Here is a 23,458-nt window from a genome sequence, read left to right as displayed (position 1 = left end):
GTATTACTGCACAAACTAATTCTCACAAAATATTTACTGTGTCCAACTATTCAACCTTCGTTCTTAGAAACCGGTACCCAGAAGTATTTAAGATAATCTAGACATTAGTCCAAGTTCATTTATTTACCAAAGCCTAATTTAAATATATTAAAAAGACCTCACCTGACTGAGAAGTTTTAGTTTCTTCTTCCTGTGAGATGTTCTTTTGTGATGGTATATTTTTTTCAGGACTACTCATGAAAATATCCTGTGCTGTAATTGAAGAATTTAGTTCCATTCCTTCCACAACATCTGAAATTTCTTCCTTTTTGTTAATATTAATATCACATGCCACTTCACCAGCAAGTACAGGCAAACTCATTCTTTCACTGGGTAAACAATCCATCTCAAAGTTTATTTTATTTGCATCCTGGAAGTAAAAGTGGTTTTTATATTTAACTACCAAACATTGGGACAAATAGAAAAAGTCTTGTTGCTATTAAAAATAATAAAAACAGAAGGATGGCATTCTGAACACAGGCTAAAGGACATTGTGAACCCGACTGTCTCACTCCTTAAACGATTAGTTCAGATAATATTATAGCAATAATATGATCAAAGGAAAGTTTCTCAGCAAGTACCCGTACTCCACTTCAGAGATTGGCAACCATTTTCTGTGAAGGGCCAGATAGTAAATATTATAGGCTTCTTCAGCTATAGAGTCTCTGACACAATCATTCAACTCTATTGCATTACAAAAGCAACCAGATATATAAATGAATGAATGTGGCTGTCATAATAAAACAATTTACAAAAATAATCTTGATGTGAGTTGAAGAATACAAAATGGCACTACAGTCTCAGATAAGCTAAAGGCCTTTGAAATAAGAACTATCATTTTATATGACTGATTTAGATTTCCAATGGATATTCTGGGGATTGTTTATGGAGTTACTATATACTATAATGATATAGATAACATACTGGGCTATCTAGGACTCTAGAATATGACTTACCTGGTTTACTTCAATTAAATCTTGTAATCCAGGACACTGAGCATCTTCTACTATGCTGTTCCTGAAAAAAGAATAAAAACAGCATTGTACTCAGATAATCAAAATATTGCTCTGTTTTGACTTGTTTTGAGACTATCCTTTATGGATCAAAGATGGAGCCTGGTCCAAGATCAGCCCTGATCCAGATAGATTAGTTTGGGACTATAGTTACTATAGGATGGCCTGACAAAATAAATGCATCCTTCCTCAAAAAGCTCACAAGTCTGTTTCCATTCTGGTCAGTTCACTAGCAATCCTGTGAACCTCAGCCAAATCCAGAGCTACATACCAGAGAAAAGTTAGGAGAAAGGTAACTTCTGGGGGTGGGAGGTGGGTGGCGGTTTGAAGCGACAATTCAATTATCGTATAGCTAGAGTTGGCTACATTTACTTGTTAGTTACAAACTCCGATCCTGAAGTCCTTAACTTGCATTTTATTAAAAATATCTGCCTCAACCTCTTGCAAGTCATGTTTTTGTTTTTTTGGGTTTTTATTTTAATACACTCAATTTTTCTGGTTTTCAGTTGCACTCTGCCTTCATCACACAAAGTTGTTTATATGTAAGATGCTGTCTTTGGGAGTACCTTTGGGAATTAAGTAAAAAGATTTTTTAAAAGTACCTGTAATGTCACTTAAATACAATTATGGATCTTCTTAGTAAAAGTATATACAAACAAAGTAAAATAATTTGCATTTAAGAAATGACAATAAATTGTTATTTTATAATCCACACGTTTCTAGAACATCTAAAATATTTTAGTCCCCACAAAGGCTAAATATACTTTGGTTTATACCAATAATTAAAAATACTAAAACTTGTTCCATGAAATATTTAAGAACAATAACTTTCATTTGTTTCCTCTATTTCAGTTCTTAGGGTGTTCTTTGTATGTTTGACAGCCTTATGGGCTGTGACGACTGAGTTATCCCATAACCACATTAATAACCCTGATAGTCCTCGCTTGGCTCCAGATTATAATTTTATTTCCTATTTATTTTAAAGCATCTTTTTCTTATGAGATTTCTGATATATTTATGTCCCATGAACAAGGACTTCATAGGTAATTTGGATGCATTGGTGCAGAGGCAGTACTATGTAGTGGAAAGACTGTAAACAGTATCCAGGCTTGCCAATTATATGATAAATCTAGGTAAATTACTAACTTTTCCAGTCTTCTCACTTGAAAAATGGGGATCTAGTACCTCCCAGGATTGTTGTAAGAATTAAATGAGATGACACATGCTAAGAACCTAGAACTATGGCTAGCTCATAGTAATTGCTCAGTACACAGTAGCTCCCCCTTCTCTATGCTTAGTTTATCTACCAGGACAGCAATCGCTAGGTACTCCCTATAAAGGCTGGTACCAAGTGCCTACCTCTCAATGACCCTGTAGAAGGCATCACACTGCTGTTTGTAGACGACAAAACTGAAGTTAAGGGAGTTAATTAACTTGTCCCAAGGTTTCATATCTAGTACGTCATACAGCTGGTTTTGAGCTCAGATCTATCAAGCACCCAAGTTGCATTCTGTGTAGCACCAAAGGACACTACACTGTTTTTCTTCCTAGTTCTGTAGAATTAACTTTGCCCATCTAAACACGACCATTCATCAATCTGAAATCTTAAGCTTCAGTTTGCTCATTTATAAAATAGAAATATTGTCTATATGTTACAGGGTCATTGTGAAATTCAATTAAATTAACGTATGTCTTGCATATTTTACCAGGTTAATAATCAACATGTACTAAACTCTTACCGTGTTTCCCCGAAAATAAGACCTAGCCGGACCATCAGCTCTACTGAGTCTTTTGGAGCAAAAATTAATATAAGACCCAAAAAATTAATATACTGCTCCAAAAGACGCAGTAGAGCTGATGGTCCTGCTAGGTCTTATGTTTGGGGAAACACGGTAATAACACATTAAAGAAGTACCTGTTCTCAGGAATATCTGAAAGCAAAGTCTTCTCAGCATGTTCACTTCTGGAGCTCTGAGGATCAGTATTCTCTGGTGACATCATTTGTCTTACAAGGCCCATCTCAGCCCTGTTCTCAGACTCAGCTTTGCTGACAGACTTAGGTGTTCCAAATTTTTGAGAAAGACATTCAGAAGAGATAGAAAGTCCTAGAAGATGAGATAAATCACCTTAATATCAAAAAGTTCTGTCATTCACTTTTCATTGTAACTAGGAAGACAGTGTAAATTCTTCCAGTTCTCCTACAAACTACCTTCTTTCTCCTGTAAAATAATGTTTCTTAAAGTCAAATGCCCAGGACTTACAGTTAAAGATAGTATTGAGCACACACATTCTACTTCTCTTGACATCCCACTACTAGAAGCAGTAAGAGATAACCTTAAAAGACAGAATACTACAAGGACAAAGGAAACCAAAAAAGAAACAACAATAACCAGAGAATTTTGAAGCTGCAATGTAGATGGGTGAGTGGAATCTTACTTAGTAGACCAGAGAAAATAAATCCAAAGCAATAGTCAGTAAAGATGAGAATCAACCCAATTTATGCCACAGCACGCCTCAAAAGAATTGGTAGCCTCAACTATCTCTGGAAGTGGAGATGAAAATGGAGCTAAAAACCAGGAGATTGGTTCTAAGTCACTTTAAAGAACAATTAGAGCCCAGATTTCTTTCCTCATTTTGCACAGCTGGGCAACTGTCATCATCCCTCCCTCCCCACCCCCCAACCACCACCACCACCACCACCACCACAAAAATCAGAAAACTAGAGGCTTATTTCCCAAAAAAGGTAAAACAGAGGGTGTCTGGTTTAGGTGATACCAGGTAAGGTTGAGAGATGGATACTATATGGAAAACAAAGGGATTAAGTGACTATTTACAAATAAACTGTTGCAACACTCAGATGTTTCCCCCCACATGGCTCTTGAAAGATTAACAGCCAGAATTATATGCTCCAGGCAACAGATTGAAAGAATGTTCTCTGAGGAATCTAACGAGCCCATGAGAAAGGACAAGTACAGTGATATGCAGGTTCCCAGCACAACGGAGCAGTTAAACCACCCCCACTAAAGACCCTACCCACACTCCGCCATGCAGAGCCCTGCTTGTACCCTGCTTGGCAGTGAGCCGTCCCCAGACACTGAGGAAAGCCTCTAATGTGAGAGATAGAAACCAAAATCAAACAGATGAAAATACCTTAGAACAAATACTGACTGTATGGGGGAAGGAAACATAAAAGTTAGCATTCATGTCCTCAGAAAGATAAGACTATGCAGTTATGAAACAAGCACAGACAGTAATACAATGAAACATAAACACTCGGAGAATGAGGAAGAGCTCTTAGGAATTAAAATATGATAGCCAACATGAAGTTGAAGAAACGCAGAAAGTAAAAGAAAATAGAAAGAATGATAAAAACAGTCTATTTGCCAAGAGAAAAATATGTGTTTCTGAAAGAAAGATAAGAGAGACCTAAAGGGAGTAAATCAAAGGAATAATTCAAGAAAAAAACTACACCCTTGTATAGAGAGGGTGGTAAACAACTTAAGATCCCAAGAAAAATTACTAATCACTGTATTGTACGTCTGAAACTAATATAATATTGTATGTCAACTGTAATGGAAAAATAAAAAAAACTTAAAAAGAATTAAAAGTAGTTGACTCTAGGTAGTGACAAATGGAATGAGAGGGGGCTTCGTGGGGGGACTTCTGCTTTGTAACAAGCCTCATATAAACTATGTGCTCTATAACTAACATCCAATTTTAAAAAGATGAATTTTTGCCTAAGCCTTAATCTCCCTAGTCATAAGTAGAGAGTTGGGTACGTGAAATAGTGGTGAGTTCGTAGCTGTGGAAACCACTAGAATCCTTGGGAAGTAAGTAGCAAGGGGCCATGTTATCAGCAGTGAGGCAGTTCCTGGGTATCCAGGGGAGCGCAATGTCTGAGAGGAAAGGAAGCAAAACCCAAACTGCACAGGTGTGACACCTAAACTTATCATATACCTGAGGTATAAATTTACATTTTAATGTAAATATTAGATAGCAACTCAGGTTTATTTTCAGAAAACTTCCTAGTAAAATAATGGGGAGCCCTTCAGCTGATTAGTACTTGAAGAGGCTTTGGCTCCTTTGTCCTTGAAATAAGTACCTAGCACTTAAAGCACTGATAGAAGTGCCTACCAAGATATAAGGAACAGATTACTTCCACTACGGCCTCATGTTCTGTGGCTTATCAATAAATAAGTTCAATCATGATAAATAAATTCAATCTAATAGTCTATGAAAAGGTGCTATTGAAAAACATAGCTGGATTTAGAAAATTATAAGAATAGTTTCCTAAATATTAAAAACTGGTTTCACTGGAATATTTTGAAATTAGTATATTTTACTGTTTCAGAAGATCTGAGCAAAAGTTTTAATACAAATGAAATAAATCAAACCCATCTTCCATAAGCTTCATTTTAAAGCAGAACTAGAGAGGAAAATAGTTTGATGACTGAGTTTCCTTTGCATCTTAAATTCTAATCCAACTTCTAACTAACCTGAAGGAAATGAGAAAATCACCTAACTCTTGTGCTCCCATCATGTCTCATACCTCTTGGGATCCTGTGACCTACCAACAGGATTATGAGGTTAAGTGGTAATAACAGATGTGAAATTACTTTGAAAATGTAAAAGCAATTTAGAAGATCTGTCATGCTTTCATCTAATCATACCCATCAAAAGTGATTTGCATGTGTTTGAGTATATAGTCTATTTTCCAGAATCACAGAGAGCTTATATCCCTTCATGTGAAAACTATTTTTTCACCTCCTATACAACCTCCTATCCCAACCAAATATTTTTCTTAAGTAGTCTCAGCAGAAAAAACTAACCTGAGAATGATTTAACAGGACTTTCAACCCTGAAAAATCCAGCATCAAACACAATTTTATCAATTTCTTTTGGCATGCCAGAGGCTGCTGCCTCAGCATGTTCTTCCTGCTTAATTCTCTTCTCTCATTGCATTTTTTATGGCAGCGAGGCGATTTCTAGCTGCAATTCTTACACCATCGTCCTGTTTTGGTTTACTTGCTATCCCAGGAGAACAACTTTTTTCTGCAAAAAGAAATGACGACATTTATTAAGCTACTCATTACCACCTTACAAGAAAAACAAAGCATACATAACATTTCACACATTCATCATACATTTATCAAGTTTCTAGTATATGCTAAAATGCTGGGGGTCAAAAGGTAAAGGACAAAGTTTCTTCCCTCAAGGAGTTCCTAGCTTCACAGTAGAAGAGCTAGATAAGAACACTGAGAAGGATAAATGTCATGTTAGTGACACATTCTGAGGCTGTAGGAGAACATAAGGATAACACCTAAATCAAACTTCAGAGGCATCAAGAAAAGCTTACAGGAAGTAGCACCAGGCTGAATACAGTTAGCCAGGCTGAAAAATTGGGTAAGGGCTCGGTAGAGAGGATAGCATGTTTGCAGAAGCAGAAGTGAAGACAGCATAGAGGATTTGGCAAGAGATAAGTAAAAGCTAGATTACAAATCGCTTACATATTACCATTTTAAGGAGACACATTTATACAGAGGACAAAGGAATAGAGATTATTGATGATTTTTAATCAAGAGATTAACATTATCAGACGTGTATTTTAGAAAGGTCACTCTGTCTACAGCATGGAGAATAGACTGGAGGATCACAAGCCAATTAGGAAGGAGACTACTGCAACGATACTGGGAGAAGGAGATGGTAGTTAAACTGAGGAAGAAATAGAAAAAAGTGAAGAGATATTAAGAAGTACAGTTAAGAGGACTTTGCGTATTAGATGTGTGTGGGGTGGAGATAGTAAAATAAAGAAGGGTAAGAACCAAAGAAGATAAAGGTTTCTATCTTGGACACCTAGTAGGATGGTTAATACCATTCTCTGAGACAGGGAAACATCAGTGTGTGTGGAGATGATTTCAGTTTGGGATATACTGATTTTAAGGTATACTGAGTCAGGATACACAGAACAAGAGCTCAGCAGTAAGAATAGTTTGAAATACAGATTTGGAAATCATCACCGGGTGCGCAATTGCAGAGGAAGAATATAGAAGGAGAGAGAAGAGAATTGAGGGTAGAAATTCTAAATATCACAAAACACTGAAGGGATAAGTGGAAAACCAGAAACTTGCAACATGACTGAAGAATGGGCAGAGGTAGAAAGAGAATCAGAATAGAATTTTAAGAGAGTAGCTGTATTTAATACTGCAGAGGATTACTTTATAATTAAGTGTCTAATAACTTCAACAACTAATGAATCAATAACCTTGGTTCTAGAGGCACAGAAAGGGGTAAAGCTGAATTGCAGTGAGTTGGAGAGATAAGGGGGAATCAAAATAAAGACAGACTATAGACAAACTTTTTCAGCTTGTCTGATTGGGAAGAAAATAGGAACAGAGGTACAGATAACTAGAGGGAGGGGTGGATATCACAGGTTTAGTTGGGTTTTTTTTTGTTTGTTTTGTTTAATGTAAACCAAGAGAAGACCCTTAAACATGTCCAAAAACTGATGGAAAAAAGGGAAAGAGAGAAAACAAGGCTAACTGATGGGATGATAGGTCAATGAATAAGAGGTAGGAGGGAATGGTATCAAAGTGCAGGTAAAAGCCTAGTTTTATTTTATTTGTTCGATAATCTTAACTGTGGCCTATAAAAGAAAGTAGGAGGAGAGAGACACCTGGTGATAAGAGACAGAAGTACAAAGCTCTGATACAATGCAATCTATATTATTACAGCCGTTATCTGTATCACTGATGATATTAATGTTTCCAGGACTAAGTACTCAATAAGAAATACCCACAATAGCTTCAAATAGTCAAGCATTCTTCACTGCTTAGTAGATTTGAAATTCATTCAATTAATTTCATCACTATCCTCAGGGTCCTTTGTCATTAGACTTCATTACTAAAATAATTTTATAATAGGGTTCTTTCAATAACACTCTAACATGTTAAACAAATTCAAAACAGCGTTTTTATTTGGATTCTATAGTATAATAAAATACCAATCTAGAAACCCGATTTTTATGAAGGCATTTTTCTTGAAATATAAAAGAAAACTGACTGCTCCAAAGAAGTTAGAGAAGTATCCATCTGGACCAAAATCTTGGAGTTAAAACATTACTAGAAAAAAAAAATTGCTACAAATATGTAAGAATAGAACCTACTATGTCAACAAAGCCAATTTACAGAGAAAACGGAAATTTTACAAGATAAAGAATATGGAACAAAGCAGAGGTTCTAAAAGCCCACTGTTCCTATTTTCTATTTAAAAAATTCTTTCATTTTGAAATAAATCACACAAAAGAGTATAAAACAGAGAGACAGCATAGCCTAATGATTAAAAATATGAGAGCGAGAAAGTGTGGCCTAAAACCTAGCTCCTGCTGGGGCAAGTGATTTACTCTTTCTGGACCTCAGATTCTTCAACTGTGAAAAGAAAATAATAGTGTCCACCTCATAGAACTAACTGTTGTGGAGATTAAATGAGTTAATACATATAAGGTACTTGGAACAATATTTGGTACATGTTAAGTACATATAAATTTACTACTAGTAGTACAAAAAAATATATAAGCAGTTTAAAGAAAACAAATATGCACATACCCACTATTTAGCAACTCAGAAGCTCTCAGGCAGGGTGCCCCAATTTAACCACAGGCCCCACCTTTCTCCCTCCAGAAATATCCACCCTGAATTTTGTGTTGATCATTTCCTTACTCTTTCTTCAAAGACAATCAGGACATTGTAAGTAACAGATGAAACTTACCTTGCAAGATGATGAAAAAATCTGAAGTTAAATGTTTTTAAATCTTAAAAATGAAAATTCATTAAAGTAGACAGGTCTATATTAGAAAACCACAAACTTACCCGAAAGAACTTTTTGCTTGTATTATAATTGTCTTGCCATCCAGATTCCTCAAGTTTGGTCAGATTGTTGAATTTTTGGTTTACATCATCTATCTGTTAATAGAGTACAAGTTTATCAGGTTAATGCTAACCACATTAACATGGCAAACTAATGAACGGAGGCTTCGAAAACATTGAGAGCAACTTGCACTGGTGACATATAAAATTAGACTCAGTCATTCTCGATTTAGAATTCAAATCAAGAATTCTATGGTAAAACTGTTTATTATTATTTTTGTCTTATGAACCTCCAAAATCTACATACGGGATGTTATCTATGAAAAATCTCCTAAATTATTTTGATCTTGAAAAGATGTTTAACATCATTACTCATTAGGAAATGCAAATCAAACCTACAGTGAGACGCTTCACACCCAATAGGATGGCTATACTAAAAAGGCAGACAATAACAAGTACTGGTGAGGATGTGGAGAAATAGGACCACTCATTGTTGGTGGGAATATAAAATGGTATAATTACTTTGGAAAATTTGGCACGTTCTTAAAAAGTTAAGCATAAACTTACCATATGATCCAGGAATATTTAGGCATCTACCCAAGAGAAATGAAACCATAAGTCTGCACTAAGATTTGTATGTGAATATTCATAGATTATTCATAACCACCAAATAGTGGAAATAAGCTAAGTGTCCATCAACTGGTGAATAAAGAGTGATATATCCATAAAAAGGAACTACTACTCAGCAATGAAAAGAAACCAAGTATAGGTACAAGCCACAATATAGAGGAACCTCAAAAACATCATACTAAGTGAAAGAAGCCAGATACAAAAGACCATATATTGTATGGTTCTATTTAATATGAAATTTCCAGAAAAGGCAAATATTTAGATAATAAGTAGATTAGTGGTTGCTTGGGAATAGGAGTAGCAAAGGAATTGAGTATAAACAGGCAGAGGGATCTTTTTGTGGTGATGAAAATGTTCTAAATTTGGATTATGGTGATGGTTGTACAGCTCTGTAAATTTTACTAAAAATCACTGAAATTGTATACTTAGAATGGGCAAATTTTATGATATGTAGATTATACCTCAACACTGTTCTTTAAAAAATAAAGGCTCCAGAAGCCAACTTGAAGAGCATCCCACTGGCCAAAGCTTGGAAATGAGAGTCAGTAAAGTGTAAACAATGTAAACACATCAAATACCTTTAAATCCATAAATTAATAATGATACTAAAAAACATAAAATTAATTGGTCATCATTAAAGAATGCTAGTGAACCAATTCATTATTATGAAAATTGGTAAATATGCATATATTAAAAATGGCCATAAGGTAATGCTTACATTATTATGGCTATATTAACACTTATTCACATTCTGAACTGTATAAATTACTGGGATTGTTGTTATTTCTTCACTTGTCTCTCTAGATTTAAAAATTGTTTTGCTTTTTATTTGCTTAGTTTTTTATGTATCTATCAATTCACCTCTAAACTCTACAAATAAGTTTTCTCTTAATACAATTAAAAAAACAAACCAATCAGGTATTTTATTCAGTTCCACTTCACGGAGACAGATCTTGCAAAGCCCTTGGTCCTCCCCCTCCTCCAGTCTAAACTAGAAGCTTCCGCAGCTTGCTGCACACCTTCTTGACTCACCTCAGCCACAACTCCCTTAGCTCCTTTTTGGGGATTGGTCCCGCTTCCTCCCCTTCCTTGGCTTACTCCCTCATTTTTATGAGGTACTCAGTTTTCCGAGAAAGGATGCATGGGTGGTAAAATTTGAGACTATGTGTCTTAAAAAGTACCTTTCCACCCTCACACTAGATTGGTTGGGTACAGAACTCCAGATTGGAAGTTACTGTCTCTTAGATGTTTGAGGGAATTGTTCTCCCAACTTTCAATGTTGCTGTTAAGAAATCCAAGGCAATTCTTCCTGATTTCTGACCCTTTGTATGAAACTTGTTTTATCACTCTTCTGAAAGCTTCTAGATTTTTCTTTCTCCCAGGAGTTGTACTATTATATTTAATGACATGCACTGGTGTGTGTCTACTCTGATTCACATTGCTAGGCACTCAGGGGGCTCCTTCAGTCTGGAACTCAGGTCCTCCAGTTCTGGGGAAAAATTTTAAACTATTTATTGACCACCATTTTTTTCTGTTATCTTTTTCTAGAATTCCTATTATTTGGATATTATACTCCTAGACTGGTCCACTTAATTTTCCTATCTAGTCTCCCCTATTTTCTATTTCTCTTTTTTGCTCTATTTTATGGGAGATCACAACTTCATAATGAATCTTATGTTTCTGCTCTCATAGTTTTTAACTATGAAGAGCTATTTTTGTTGTTCTCTGTTCATTTTTCAATAGCTATTCTTATTTGGCAGATGAAATGTCTAGTCTCTTACTTCCTATGTTTGCTTTGGCCTCTTTGTTTCAAGTTTGAGGCTTTCCTCAAATGTCTAGTGATTGTTGGCTTCTAATTCTTAAAAGAGTATTTTACATGATTATTTCTAAAATAACCTCAGAAAGCTAGAAAGTGCCATCTCCTCCCATACCTTTACTGATCTTCCCAGTAATTTCCTCTATCATAGCATTTTTTACATTAGATTGGAATTACATATTGTGTCTGACTCAGCATTAAAAGTATAAAACTCCTCTGGGACAGAGAATGTGCCTTATTAACAACTTCTAAAACAATGCCTGGCAGATAGAACTCAATAACTGCTAGACGAACCGAATTACTAAAGATTGGATTTACTCATTTTCTCTCATGTGGAATAATTATAGGCTCTTCAACAGTTGAATATAATCACCATTTCTAAGCCATATAGAAACTATCCTGACAATATGGGGGAGTGGGGATATCAGTCTTAAAATTTAGACGTATTTTACAGTTTATAAAGGTGCTGTCTAATATCTCATCTAATATGTCTAACATCTCATTTTTAAAAAATAGATTCAAAAGTTAAGGTATTCAAATTACTTGACCACATACCTGAAAACTAACCATATCCCAAAATCCATCCAGATCTGTACAGGTAGTCTCCTTTTTACCTCGTTTATATTCACAATCATCCACTAGTCCTTCAAACTGTTTGAACCTTTCTTTCATGAGAAGTCTTGTTTGACCAACTGTTGTGCGAATAAGATCTTTAGCTAAAGGAAATAAGAGGTTTTTAATAGTTAAAGGACAAAACAGGACCTTTATGGCAAGGCAACCAGCTGATGAGATCTCACCCCAAATATCTTAGGGCTTACAGAATCAAATTCTTACCTTAAAACAAAAAATATCTACTACAAAATGTTGTCGTACAAATACTGAGCATAATATAAACTATCTGCTTTAATTATTGCTAAAAATTAGCAATATTCATTCTCAGTATATTTAATGATGTGGATTGAAGTGCGTCTACCCAAAGAGCAAATAGCATTCTCCTTGTATTTTATAAGACTTTAACATCAAAAAATTTATTGCACATCAGTATTTAAAAAGGGGTTCACATTGACAGCACACAAATGATTTTTTTCTAAACAGCTTCCCGAAATAAGTAAGATTAAGGAACTTTTTAGGAAATCTGCTCCATGTTGATTTAGGTAATTTTAATTCAGAAAATATTTTTGCATAATTAAGCGATACCAGATATGGATGTCACTCATAAAGTCATATCAAGAAAATCTAATAATAAAATAGCCATATGTCTAACTCTCAGGACTGATAGTCAATATTCTAATTATTTACACATTGTAAGTCATATATCATTTTAGCACAGACATTAGCAAAATTCTTACTGACAATGAAAGTATAAAGTTGGACAACACTAGATTTTGATGTTTCAGATAAATGTAACCATATTAAAATAAATACAAGATATAAAGAAAAAGTAAATGTTCCCTCACCATCATCTGGAATGTCCAATTCAAGCTTCCTGTCCCATTCAAGGCAGTGTGAATTTAATTTCTCAGTTTCTGACTGGAGAATATTTCTATAATTATGACATACATTTCAGTTTTACAAATGTTTCTCAGATGAATATCTAAGTATTAGTTATCACACTTATACAATATTAATTTCCCAGAGTTGGTACTTATTTTATGAATTGTGATATATTAAAACACATAAATATTAATACAAGTCGATACTCAAATATGTCCATCTTTCTACATCTGAAACGTACGTGGATGGTTAATGTCAAGAGCCCACTTTTCAAGCTAATATGTCTAGTTGTTTCTAGTGTTATTTTTCAGAGGCTGAACAGAATCAGACATTCTTTCTTTTTATAAAGGATTTTTTTTTTTTTAATTTTATTGGGGAATATTGTGGAATAGTGTTTTTCCAGGGCCCATCAGCTCCAAGTCGTTGTCCTTCAATCTAGTTGTGGAGGGCGCAGCTCACTGGCCCATGTGGGAATCGAACCAGCAACCCTGTGGGTCAGAGCTCACGCTCTAATCAACTGAGCCATCCGGCTGCACAGAATCAGACATTCTTTAGTTCTGTTATTAGTTCTCCATTATTGTTCATGGAACTAGGACCAATCCAACTGCCAAGAACAAGTTAAAGCTAAAAACTGTCTGAAATTACAGTGATAGGGCCTTACAGATTCTAATTATTAGGTTTTACCTGTGCAAAGACAGTGGTTCTCAGCTGGAGTCAATTTTGCCCCCAGGGGTACATTTAGCAATGTCTGGAGGCACTTTTGATTGTCATAAACTAGAGGCGCGCTACTGGCCAGGGATGCTACAAAACATCTTACAGTGCAGAGGACAGTCCCCACAACAAGAATTATCCAATTTAAAATGTCAATAGTGCCAAGGTTGAGAAACCCTGGCCTAAAGTAAATTTAATCTGTTTCTTTATATAAAGCATCCTAGCAGGAAAAACTGACAATAGTTATTGTTTCTTAGAAGAAAAATTTAGCTGTTTACATCTAGTGGCATAACAGAGAACAACTTAATGAGAAAGGAGATCTGGCTTAGATCTGACATTATTCTGTTGAGTAAATTGCTTATTACCTCAATGTCTCAGTTGAACAATACGATAAACTAGCTAATCTCTAAAATCCCTTAGAATTCTAAAATCTTATGTTCTAAAAACAATTGAAAAGGCTCTCAAAAATATTAAAAGATATTCAGAATAGAGCAAATGAATATTAAAGCTATAGTAAGATAATATTTCTCCTCTATTTGATTGGGAAAGCTCAAAAAAATTGTTAATATTGCATTGGAAAAGATATGAGAATTCTCCTGCTACATTCACTCAAGAATAATGGTACATAACCATTTCCTGTGTGATGTGGAGTGCTAGGGCCTGTCTCCAATTGCAGCCATCTGATTTGTTTCCAAGATATTTAGGTGACATGGTTGAGGTTTCCCAAACAGGATGTCAATTTTTTGCTCTTTGCAGTTGGGAGAAACATAATCCTATCTTATGATTTAGTGGAATAAAGAGCCTCCTACCATCTCCCAATATCCTTCTTTTATAAAACAAATATTAACTTTGTTTGTGGGGGGAAAAAAGGTATGAGAAAAGAGAAACTCCCATACCTTGAGGGAGGATAGACTGTAATCAAGGTCTTTATAGATTTTCACAGGAGAGAACTCAAAAGCATACAAGGTTTTCTTTGAATATAATAGGTTTTCTTTAATATAATAGAATAAACCCAATGTAAATAACCAGCAACAGAGACCTATTATTAACTGAGGTACATCCATAGAATTGGACACTACTTGGCCATTACAAAAAAAAACTCAGACAGAAAACAACATGAGTAAGCTCTTTAAGGACTAAAACGGAATGTCTCCTACATTAAAAATGGAAACAGAATAGTATGTTATTGTTTGTATAAAAAAAAGAAAAATATATGTTTTTCTACATATGGATTATGTATCTCTGGAAGTATTCAGAAGAAATGAATAACACTTGCCTCCAAGGAAGCTTCGAACCATGGGGTTGGGAGACAGTGGGGGAAAAAGACTTCTCACTTGTACCTTTTCCGACCTTTTGAATTAGGAACCACATGAATGTAGTAGCCATTGAAAAATAATTAAAATTTTTAAAAAATAAATGAAAATCACCCAAAGTCAGTTTCCTCCAAATTCATCTATTATATTAAGGTTAAAATAGTTTAATTTTGGTATTAAATGTCTAGACATTGAAACAAAATTCTTACACTAGGAACAAATGGACAAACCTGAAATACGGCACATCATGCTGTGGCTGAGATAGCTGATCTTTATTTATTTCAAGTGATGGGACTTCTTTTACTGGAAGGCCATTTGAATTTTTAGTAGTAGTTTGATCTTTACTTAAGACATTTTCTATAGATTAAAGAAAATGTTACATATAAATTTCAAAACAACAACTCCTAAAATGACATCCTCCTCAATAAAACAAATTGTTTTAAATCCTTCAATTTTTCAATGTTGAATTTTAAAATTTTATTTCTCTCTCAATGATTTCATTCAACACATTTCCTTTAAAGTATCTCTCAATATTTTCATCTCTTCAAATTTGTGTTTATTCCCTCTTCTCAGTCTGTATTTCTCATTCCAACTCTCTCTCTCTCTCTCCACCCCACCCCCCACTCCACCAGATCTTTCCCCATGCTTTTCCATCTCTTCTGACCCCGAGATCACATCCCTGAACTATATGGAAGAGAGGGCTCTATAACAAATCTCTAACAAATCATAATCCAGAAAAGAAAGAAAAAAATTTAATTGAAATACCATACCTTTATTCCAAACTGTTAGAGAATCCAAAGCACATCGTAATTTATTTGAATCTTGGTGTACTGTCTTGGCAGAGTAAGTTTTGCATTTTTGTGCCAAAATTTCTTTTATTGCTTCTTGAGTCTTATCACTAAAAACAACAGCAAAAATATATTTCATGAAACATGAACCCCATGTATCTAAAGGATTTCAAAATTATGTTGCTTTTTAAAAACCTGGGATAAGATGGAAATATGTTTCTTTGTTGTTTTTTTAACGTGTCTATTCTATAGGGGAAAATTTTTAAATACTTATACTGGGAATGTCCATCTTTACTAACTGTAATGAGATCCAAAGGTTCTGAAGATCTCTTAATAGAACTTGCTGCTGAGCAGTTTCTACCATCCGGTCTTTGCAAAATAACCTTGTCTTTTTCTTTTAAAAGATTCCAACTGATTCCCCCTCTACCCCCCCCCCCCCCCACACTTTGCAAGGTAATCATTTGTCTTTAGAGGTAGTTTTTCTAAAGTTAACACTCAGCAAAAAAACACAACCCGAAACCCAAACCATATCTGAACTACATTATAGCAATTGCTTCTTTCTAAAAATTTATTTCTAAGTATTATAATAAAATCACTTACTAAAAGCAAAAAAAACACAAAGTGTAACATGAAAACAATAACAACGCATAGGAAATATCAAAATTGTCAAACACATTGCAGCCTTCTGAAGAAATTTTTTACAAGACCAAATTTTCATGATTATTGACATCGTTTACTAACTAAATATAACGTTTTAAAAGGCCAAATCTAAGAAAGACATTCTGTTATCCATCTTAGCAAAAAATTCATTAATATTACTTTCTTACACTTCTGTTTTTAAAGGGGTCCAGGCGTAACTGGGTGTCAAGAAAGCATTGGCACTTCTGGGAGTCAAAGGTGTAACTTGATAGGTCTTCAGACCATCTAGTGGCTGAAACATAAAATCTTTAGGTGCAAAGGAATTCTTTCCTTTCATTTTTGCAGTATTTGTCTCAGGCAAGTTTTCCATTTTTGATAAGACTCCATCTAGATCCACTCCATTTGTTGCACTGGTTTGTGAATGCAAATTATTTTCTTCACCATCAACTTGAAAAGAAATGACCTAGATACGAGTAAAAACAAAATAGAGTGAGAAATTCTCTTCTGGGGATAAATGTGACCAATTTTTACAGGACTGAAAATGTAAAAGTTGAGATATACGTTCCATGTACATAATTTAAGAGACAATAAAATACAATTAAATATATATATGGAATCAGAAGACCAGCTACACTAAACTATTGCTATAATCTAGAAAGATAGAGAATCAGTCCTTATTAAAAGAAATAAATAATAGGTTTTAGGTATTAACAACAAATCAAAATATATGAAAACTAAGGTGGAAAAATTTACTAACCTAACAAACACATATCTTTTTACTTAAATTATGTGGACAATTACAATGGTTTGAGAATCAGAAATCCAATGTTTATTCGATGACTACTATTGTCAAGGACCAGATCCTTTATCATATGAACAAAAATATTTTTCAGTGCGACACAGTAAGATTAACCATAAAAAATGTGAAGTATTCATGTTTTCTTTTTCAACTCAATTTAATTGTTAATTTAGTTTTTATTCACTGAGATATAATTGACATATAACATTATACTAGTTTCAGGTGTATAACATGATTCAATATTTGTGTATATTGCAAAATAATCACCACAAGAAGTCTAGTTAATATCCATCACCACACAGTTATAACTTTTTTTTTTTGTGATGAGAGCTTTTAAGATCTGCTCTCTTAAAAAAAAAAAAAAATCTGCTCTCTTAGCAACTTTCAAATGTACAACGCAGTATAAGTAACTATAGTCCCCATGCTGTCCATTCCATCCCCAGGACTTACTTATTTTATTTTTTTAAATGTATGTTCAGGGCAGTTCCCTGCCATATTAGGAAACTGGTATATATATATTTTTTTATTTTTTTTTTTAAAGATTTTACTGGGGAAGGGGAACAGGACTTTACTGTGGAACAGTGTGTACTTCCAGGACTTTTTTCCAAGTCAAATTGTTGTCCTTTCAATCTTAGTTGTGGAGGGTGCTGTTCCACTTCAAGTTGTTGCCCTTTCAGTCTTAGTTGCGGAGGGCACAGCTCAGCTCCAGGTCCAGTTGCCGTTCATCCCTTGCAGGAGTTGAACCGGCAACCTTATGGTTGAGAGGACGCACTCCAACCAACTGAGCCACCGGGCCGGCCCGGGACTTACTTATTTTATAACTAGAAGTTTGTACCTTTGACCACCTTCACCCCTCCCACTCACTCATTTTACCATAAATTTTACAGTTTTCTATGTTTCTGACTTTTAACGAGATAGGAACTGAAACCAGAGTATTTCAACCTGGACAAGTTTAAAGGTAATACTGTCCCTGAGGTCAGCATGGGAGTGAACATAAAAACTAGTGATAATCCTTAAGGAGAAAATCAATCTCAAGGGAGGAGCTACAAGGTGTAGCGCTTGTCTGTGAATATTCACCCTACATTGCCTTTCTGGAGGGTCTATGTTTGATTTTTAGAAAGGATCTGGTCAGGTTTCTTACACTTTGGCATAACTTTTTTTTTTTTAAGATTATGGAAATGTAGCATGGATTATAAACCAAGGAACTGGGTCTTTAAAATGGTGGCTCTTGTTTGAAGACTCTACTAGGCCCTATGCTAGGTGACATCAGAAATATTAGGTTATTTAATTCTTAATACTAGTCCATGTAGGCATTACATGTTAGAGACAGGAAAACAAACTCAACACTTGCCCAATGTTACATAGCTAATCGGAAGCAGAGACAATATTCAAATTCAGGCTTAATTATATCCAAAGTCAATGTATTTCACCCTACCCCATTAAAACTAGTTTTCATATGAAGGTTCCTATCATGTGTTTTTATTACATTTTCTATCTCTTGTTAACCAAATTATGGTTTCTCTACCTATAAAGCTCTGGGTATAAGATACCTGAGAAACAACAGTAAATCCTCTTATGCTTCTTTATGGTTCAAGAGGTGTTAACACACATGTAGGTTAACATCTTAAAGCAGTTCTTTATGCTTAATATCAACTTTATGAAAGTAGCAACAAGATTTTTCAAAGTAGCTACCATGTTTCCCCGAAAATAAGACCTAGCCAGACAATCCGCTCTAATGCGTCTTTTAGAGCAAAAATTAATATAAGACCCGGCATTGTATTATATTATATTATATTACACCTGGTCTTATATTTTATTATATTATATAAGACCCGGTTTTATTTTACTTATATTAATTTTTGCTCCAAAAGACGCATTAGAGCTGATTGTCTAGCTAGGTCTTATTTTCAGGGAAACACGGTAGAAACCAACAGACGTTTATACTCTACCTTGTCAAGTTTAGTTTCTATTTTTTTGGCAGGTCTTCCTTGATTTGTTGCCTTTCTTTCTGCTTCATTATCTAAAATAAAAATAAAAGAAGTCATCCATTTTGACCAGACAGAAAATGCTACATTAAAAGTACTAGGTGATTTGGGAAAGGAAAAAAAGGCAACAATAGGAATGTATGTCTTAAAGATTAAAAGTCATATTATAAAATAGAATAAAAACAGATTAAATTTCCTGCTAATCATAGGCCATCTGTTTTCAAAACAAAACAAAGGTGTTAATGTATTTTACCTTTTGCCTCTGAAAATAGAATACATGTTTATTATAGAAAATAAACAAGAGCACAAAAACAACATTAATCAAAAAAAAAAAATCACCCAAGATTACGTTACTTAGTAATAATCCCTATTGATACTTCAGGGTATATTTTTCCAATGTTCACATATTCACATACATATATTAGAACTGTAATAAGCATACTGTTCAGGCTTTGACCTGTTTTTCTTTCCCCACTTAACATATCATGAACCATGTCATTAATGTTCTTTTATAACATTCTTAAATGGTTATACTGTATTCTACCAAATGGATGGACTGTCATTTATTGGGGATATTAATTTTTCACTTTGCAGCATGGCTTACACCAATTCGGATACTTCAACGTTTGAGGACCCACTGTATGGATGCTACCAGGATGTTGGGGCACAGAATCTACCTTCAAGAACTGGAATCTCCCATTTTCTCCTCTCCTATTTAAAGAAGTACATGTTGGTTTTAAAAATTGAACACAAAAAAATCTCAAGGACCGAAACATTCTAGTTCAGTCATTACTCAAGAAATAGTTCTCACCATTAGGAGCTCTTGTCACTGGCTTTCTTGTTGTAGTAGATGAGACTGTTCTGGCAATCTGCTTTGCTGTTTGAGTAGCCGATCGAGTCATTCTCACCGATGTGGACATTTCAGGCTGTAAAGCTGTGGGAAAAATTAATCAAATCAAATGCTTTTTGTAATTGTTAAATTATTGTGGCAACATCAGAGCTTATAATTTCTAATATTCCTACCTTTTTTCTCTTTGTCCAACACTTTCTTTTCAGAAGTTTGTCTTTGACCAGGTCGAGTTGCTCGAACATCATTTCCATTATTAATCTATTTAAAAGATTAGGTGCTGTGTGATTTAAATTGCATAATGAATCAAACCAACCACATTTTTAATCTGTAAATTGACCCATCATCTGAATATAACTATTGCGAATGACCCAGCAAAAAATCCACTACCCCCAAATAAATGGGGTAAAGAAAATGTTTTCCATTATGTAAGTTTTCTTACAGCTTTTTCAGAATCCTAGAATTTAGAAAATGCTAATAACCTAAGCTATTAGAAAGAAGCTGACTATAATCATCTGAGAGTCCTTAAACATACCAGGAGGCATGTTTGCAACTTCAAGACCTTTGAATTTTGCCTAGAAAATTCTTCTCCTGGATAGAAAGCTCTTTGCCATAGTTCACTCTTCCATTTCCATAAAGACTTCTTCAAATGCCACCATCTCAGTGAGGCCCAGTCAAAATTCACCCTACACCTCTTTAGTGCTCCCCATCTCCTTCTCCTTTTTTATCTCCTCCATAATACTTATGACCATCAGACAAATGACTCCTTATTTTGTTGCCTATCTCACATGAAAACAGGGAATTTTGGTTTGTTCACTACTCTATCCTAGAGCCTAGAGCATGGTAGTGACTAAAATTTATTGAATACACGAAACTTAGCTACTTCACCTGACAAAGAAGCATCCTACTTCCCCCTTGCCCACTTCACGTTATTTTAGTACTCCTCCTAAAAACTTTATCCATAATGGTGTTTTTGAAGACCCATAAGTTTGTAACACCACTCTATGTGCTTATATTCCTATTTGCATTTATGGTGTCACGGAATGTATAATAGAAGTCCAGTAAACAGAAAAAAAGAGTGTGACACAAAGACAAGCTTGTATTGATGTCATAAGGAATGCCTGGGCAAAGGCTACTTTAAAGTGAATACTTTCTTAACATTTGGCCAAAACTGCTCTGCCACCATACCAATAACAGTGATTTGGGTACTATTAACTAGCAAAATAATCACTGTACTTGAAGCTGATATTTAGATTAAAATGAAATTATTTACTCCGAAAAAAGAAAGGAAATTTATCATTTTAGCAACAATTATCTACTAGCTATCAACTATACCTTAGTTAGCTCCATTTGCTCTTTGGCTTTTGACCTTGTCATCCGTACAAAAGATGGAACAGCCTTAAAACAGTCAAAGAAGATAAATAGTTTTTAAAATGAACTCACAAAATTACTTCCATATCTTATTATGAAATACAGTTTCCATTTAAAGTTAAACTTTATTTGTAATCATTTATGGCAAAAATAATGATGAAATTACTATTTTTCCTGGTTGCGGCTTGAGTTAAATTATGTTTAAGTTAATAGCTTAAAAACTGTTTCATATTTCTCAGTGAGAAAGAAAAAAATTCCAATCATGTTTCCAACTATTAGGAATCCTCATTAATACGATTAGTTACACATATTTGGAAGTGGATACATGAACAGACTAGAGTATTAGGATGTTTTGGTGTATGTTTATGAAAAGATACTATACAGCTTACTTTCCTAACTTTGACAATTTGCCTTCAAATCTCACGATTATGCTCTTGTCCATTGTCAATAAGAAAATGGAGATTTGATTGCAAAATGTGGAAAAAAGTTCACAAGGACTGATCAAAAAGTGGTAAGACATTTACCAACTCTATAAAATTCCTTAAGAAGCATAATCAGACTTCTCTTCAGATGAGAAGCCATTTTCTTCACCAAATCTCAGTGAAAACCTACATTAAAGAAACTAGAATTTTTGCATAAAAGGAGCAAAATTCAGCAATGTCTGTTGTCTAAGTAGAATAAAAAGCAATTATTGGTGAATCTTATTATGTAACACAATGTGTCTTTCTCCTTCTACATAAAACACTTTGTAAATAGTTGTTTACAGTTTAGACCAATGACTGGTATCTTACATATTCTTGAAAAGCCAGATTAACTTGAAGAGATCTTCTTTGATGCTCCTCCAAACATAAACAATCTCTCCCTCCTCTAACATATATAGAATATACTTACCTGTATCTTTCCACTTTGAGCTACATTCTATTAATTTGGTCTCTTCTACATTGTCCTAAGATCATACACAGAGTAAATAAAGATCTGTCAAATGAATCAATGAGATTCATGAAGCAAAGAAAACTAGGCAACATCTTGGGCTTTTACGTTATTCCATTCTTATTTAAATCAGGAATGAGTACACAGTCAACAAGATCTTTTAAACATATTATTTAAAATGAGATCTTTTATACGTATCTTTAAAATAGCAAATCATTATTGACAACCTAATTTACAAAACTACTTCCTCTGTTCATACTTTATTCTTGACTCAATAACCATTCTCTTCTTTTAGATCACCCCTCCCTTACCTGCTATCCTCCATTTTAGCTCTCTTGCCACTCTGACCAGTTCTTCTCTGCGTGTCACTGGTACCTCACTTCTGCCCACCTGAATGTGCTCTCTGGACTTCCCTCTCCCATAACTTTATGTATTTTTATCGCAATGGTCTCATACAGCTTGAACACCCATCCATATTCCCAATACATCCCAAATCCACATTTTAGCATGGATCTCCATCCTGATTTCCATATTTTATTCCACTGCCTGTTATGTAGGTAGTCCAAACAGGTTTTTAAAAGGGGGGGGGATTAAAATGCACCTCTTTAAACATGTTCCTTGTCCTGTCTTCTTCATCTCTTTCAACCACAGCATAATTTACTATATAGTTGTTCAAACTAGTATCATCAGAATCATCTTCTCTCTCTTAAATTTCCTTTACCCCTCACTATCTACTTGGTCTCTCAAATTTATCTCTAAAGGTGTCCATACCTATTTCTTCCTTTGAAACACACTGCCCAGTCCACTTATCCTGTCTCACTCTTTTAAGATAGTCTTACTCTTCCTATTCATAAATGCTTCCCTTCCAAACTATAGTTTTCAAGGCCAGGGAATCTTCCTGCATTACTAATTTGATAATGGTACCACCTTATTTAAAAGCCCATTACTCTCTATATCCCACAAGATAAACACCAGGTCCTTGGCATAGCATTCATTGTTCATCAATCAGCCTGGCTCTACTCACTTTCCTAGGTTTATCCTGTCTCGGTCCACCTATAGCTTTATCGGGAGACCTGATTTTCATCTTCTGAGCTACTATTATATCATCCCCACCTCCTACCAATTAGGTAAGTGAATAAAGGGGACTAAGGGGAACTGGTTATTTTAGTCATTTAATTGTTTAATGAATAGTTTCTTGATCTTTTGGCTAAAATCGAGTGT

The 23,458-nt window shown here is 34.6% G+C and overlaps 1 protein-coding gene across 1 annotated transcript in view; it reads right to left on the bottom strand.

Moving 5' to 3' along the window:
* Positions 1 to 23,458, bottom strand: part of DLGAP5 (DLG associated protein 5) — a 36,849-nt gene that overhangs the window by 5,641 nt on the left and 7,750 nt on the right. The window contains 15 exon segments of the mRNA XM_033109435.1: positions 163 to 409; positions 996 to 1,056; positions 2,968 to 3,157; positions 5,882 to 5,999; positions 6,001 to 6,104; positions 8,914 to 9,010; positions 11,916 to 12,076; positions 12,818 to 12,903; positions 15,109 to 15,235; positions 15,649 to 15,776; positions 16,494 to 16,768; positions 19,054 to 19,124; positions 19,901 to 20,023; positions 20,113 to 20,197; positions 21,272 to 21,334. Of these exon segments, the coding sequence (XP_032965326.1) occupies positions 163 to 409; positions 996 to 1,056; positions 2,968 to 3,157; positions 5,882 to 5,999; positions 6,001 to 6,104; positions 8,914 to 9,010; positions 11,916 to 12,076; positions 12,818 to 12,903; positions 15,109 to 15,235; positions 15,649 to 15,776; positions 16,494 to 16,768; positions 19,054 to 19,124; positions 19,901 to 20,023; positions 20,113 to 20,197; positions 21,272 to 21,334 (1,936 nt within the window).

Source organism: Rhinolophus ferrumequinum, chromosome 6, assembly GCF_004115265.2.
Source record: "Rhinolophus ferrumequinum isolate MPI-CBG mRhiFer1 chromosome 6, mRhiFer1_v1.p, whole genome shotgun sequence".
In the NCBI taxonomy this organism is placed as follows: domain Eukaryota; kingdom Metazoa; phylum Chordata; class Mammalia; order Chiroptera; family Rhinolophidae; genus Rhinolophus; species Rhinolophus ferrumequinum.
The sequence above is the reverse complement of the archived record's forward strand: the minus strand, read 5'-3'. Positions and strand labels throughout refer to the sequence as shown.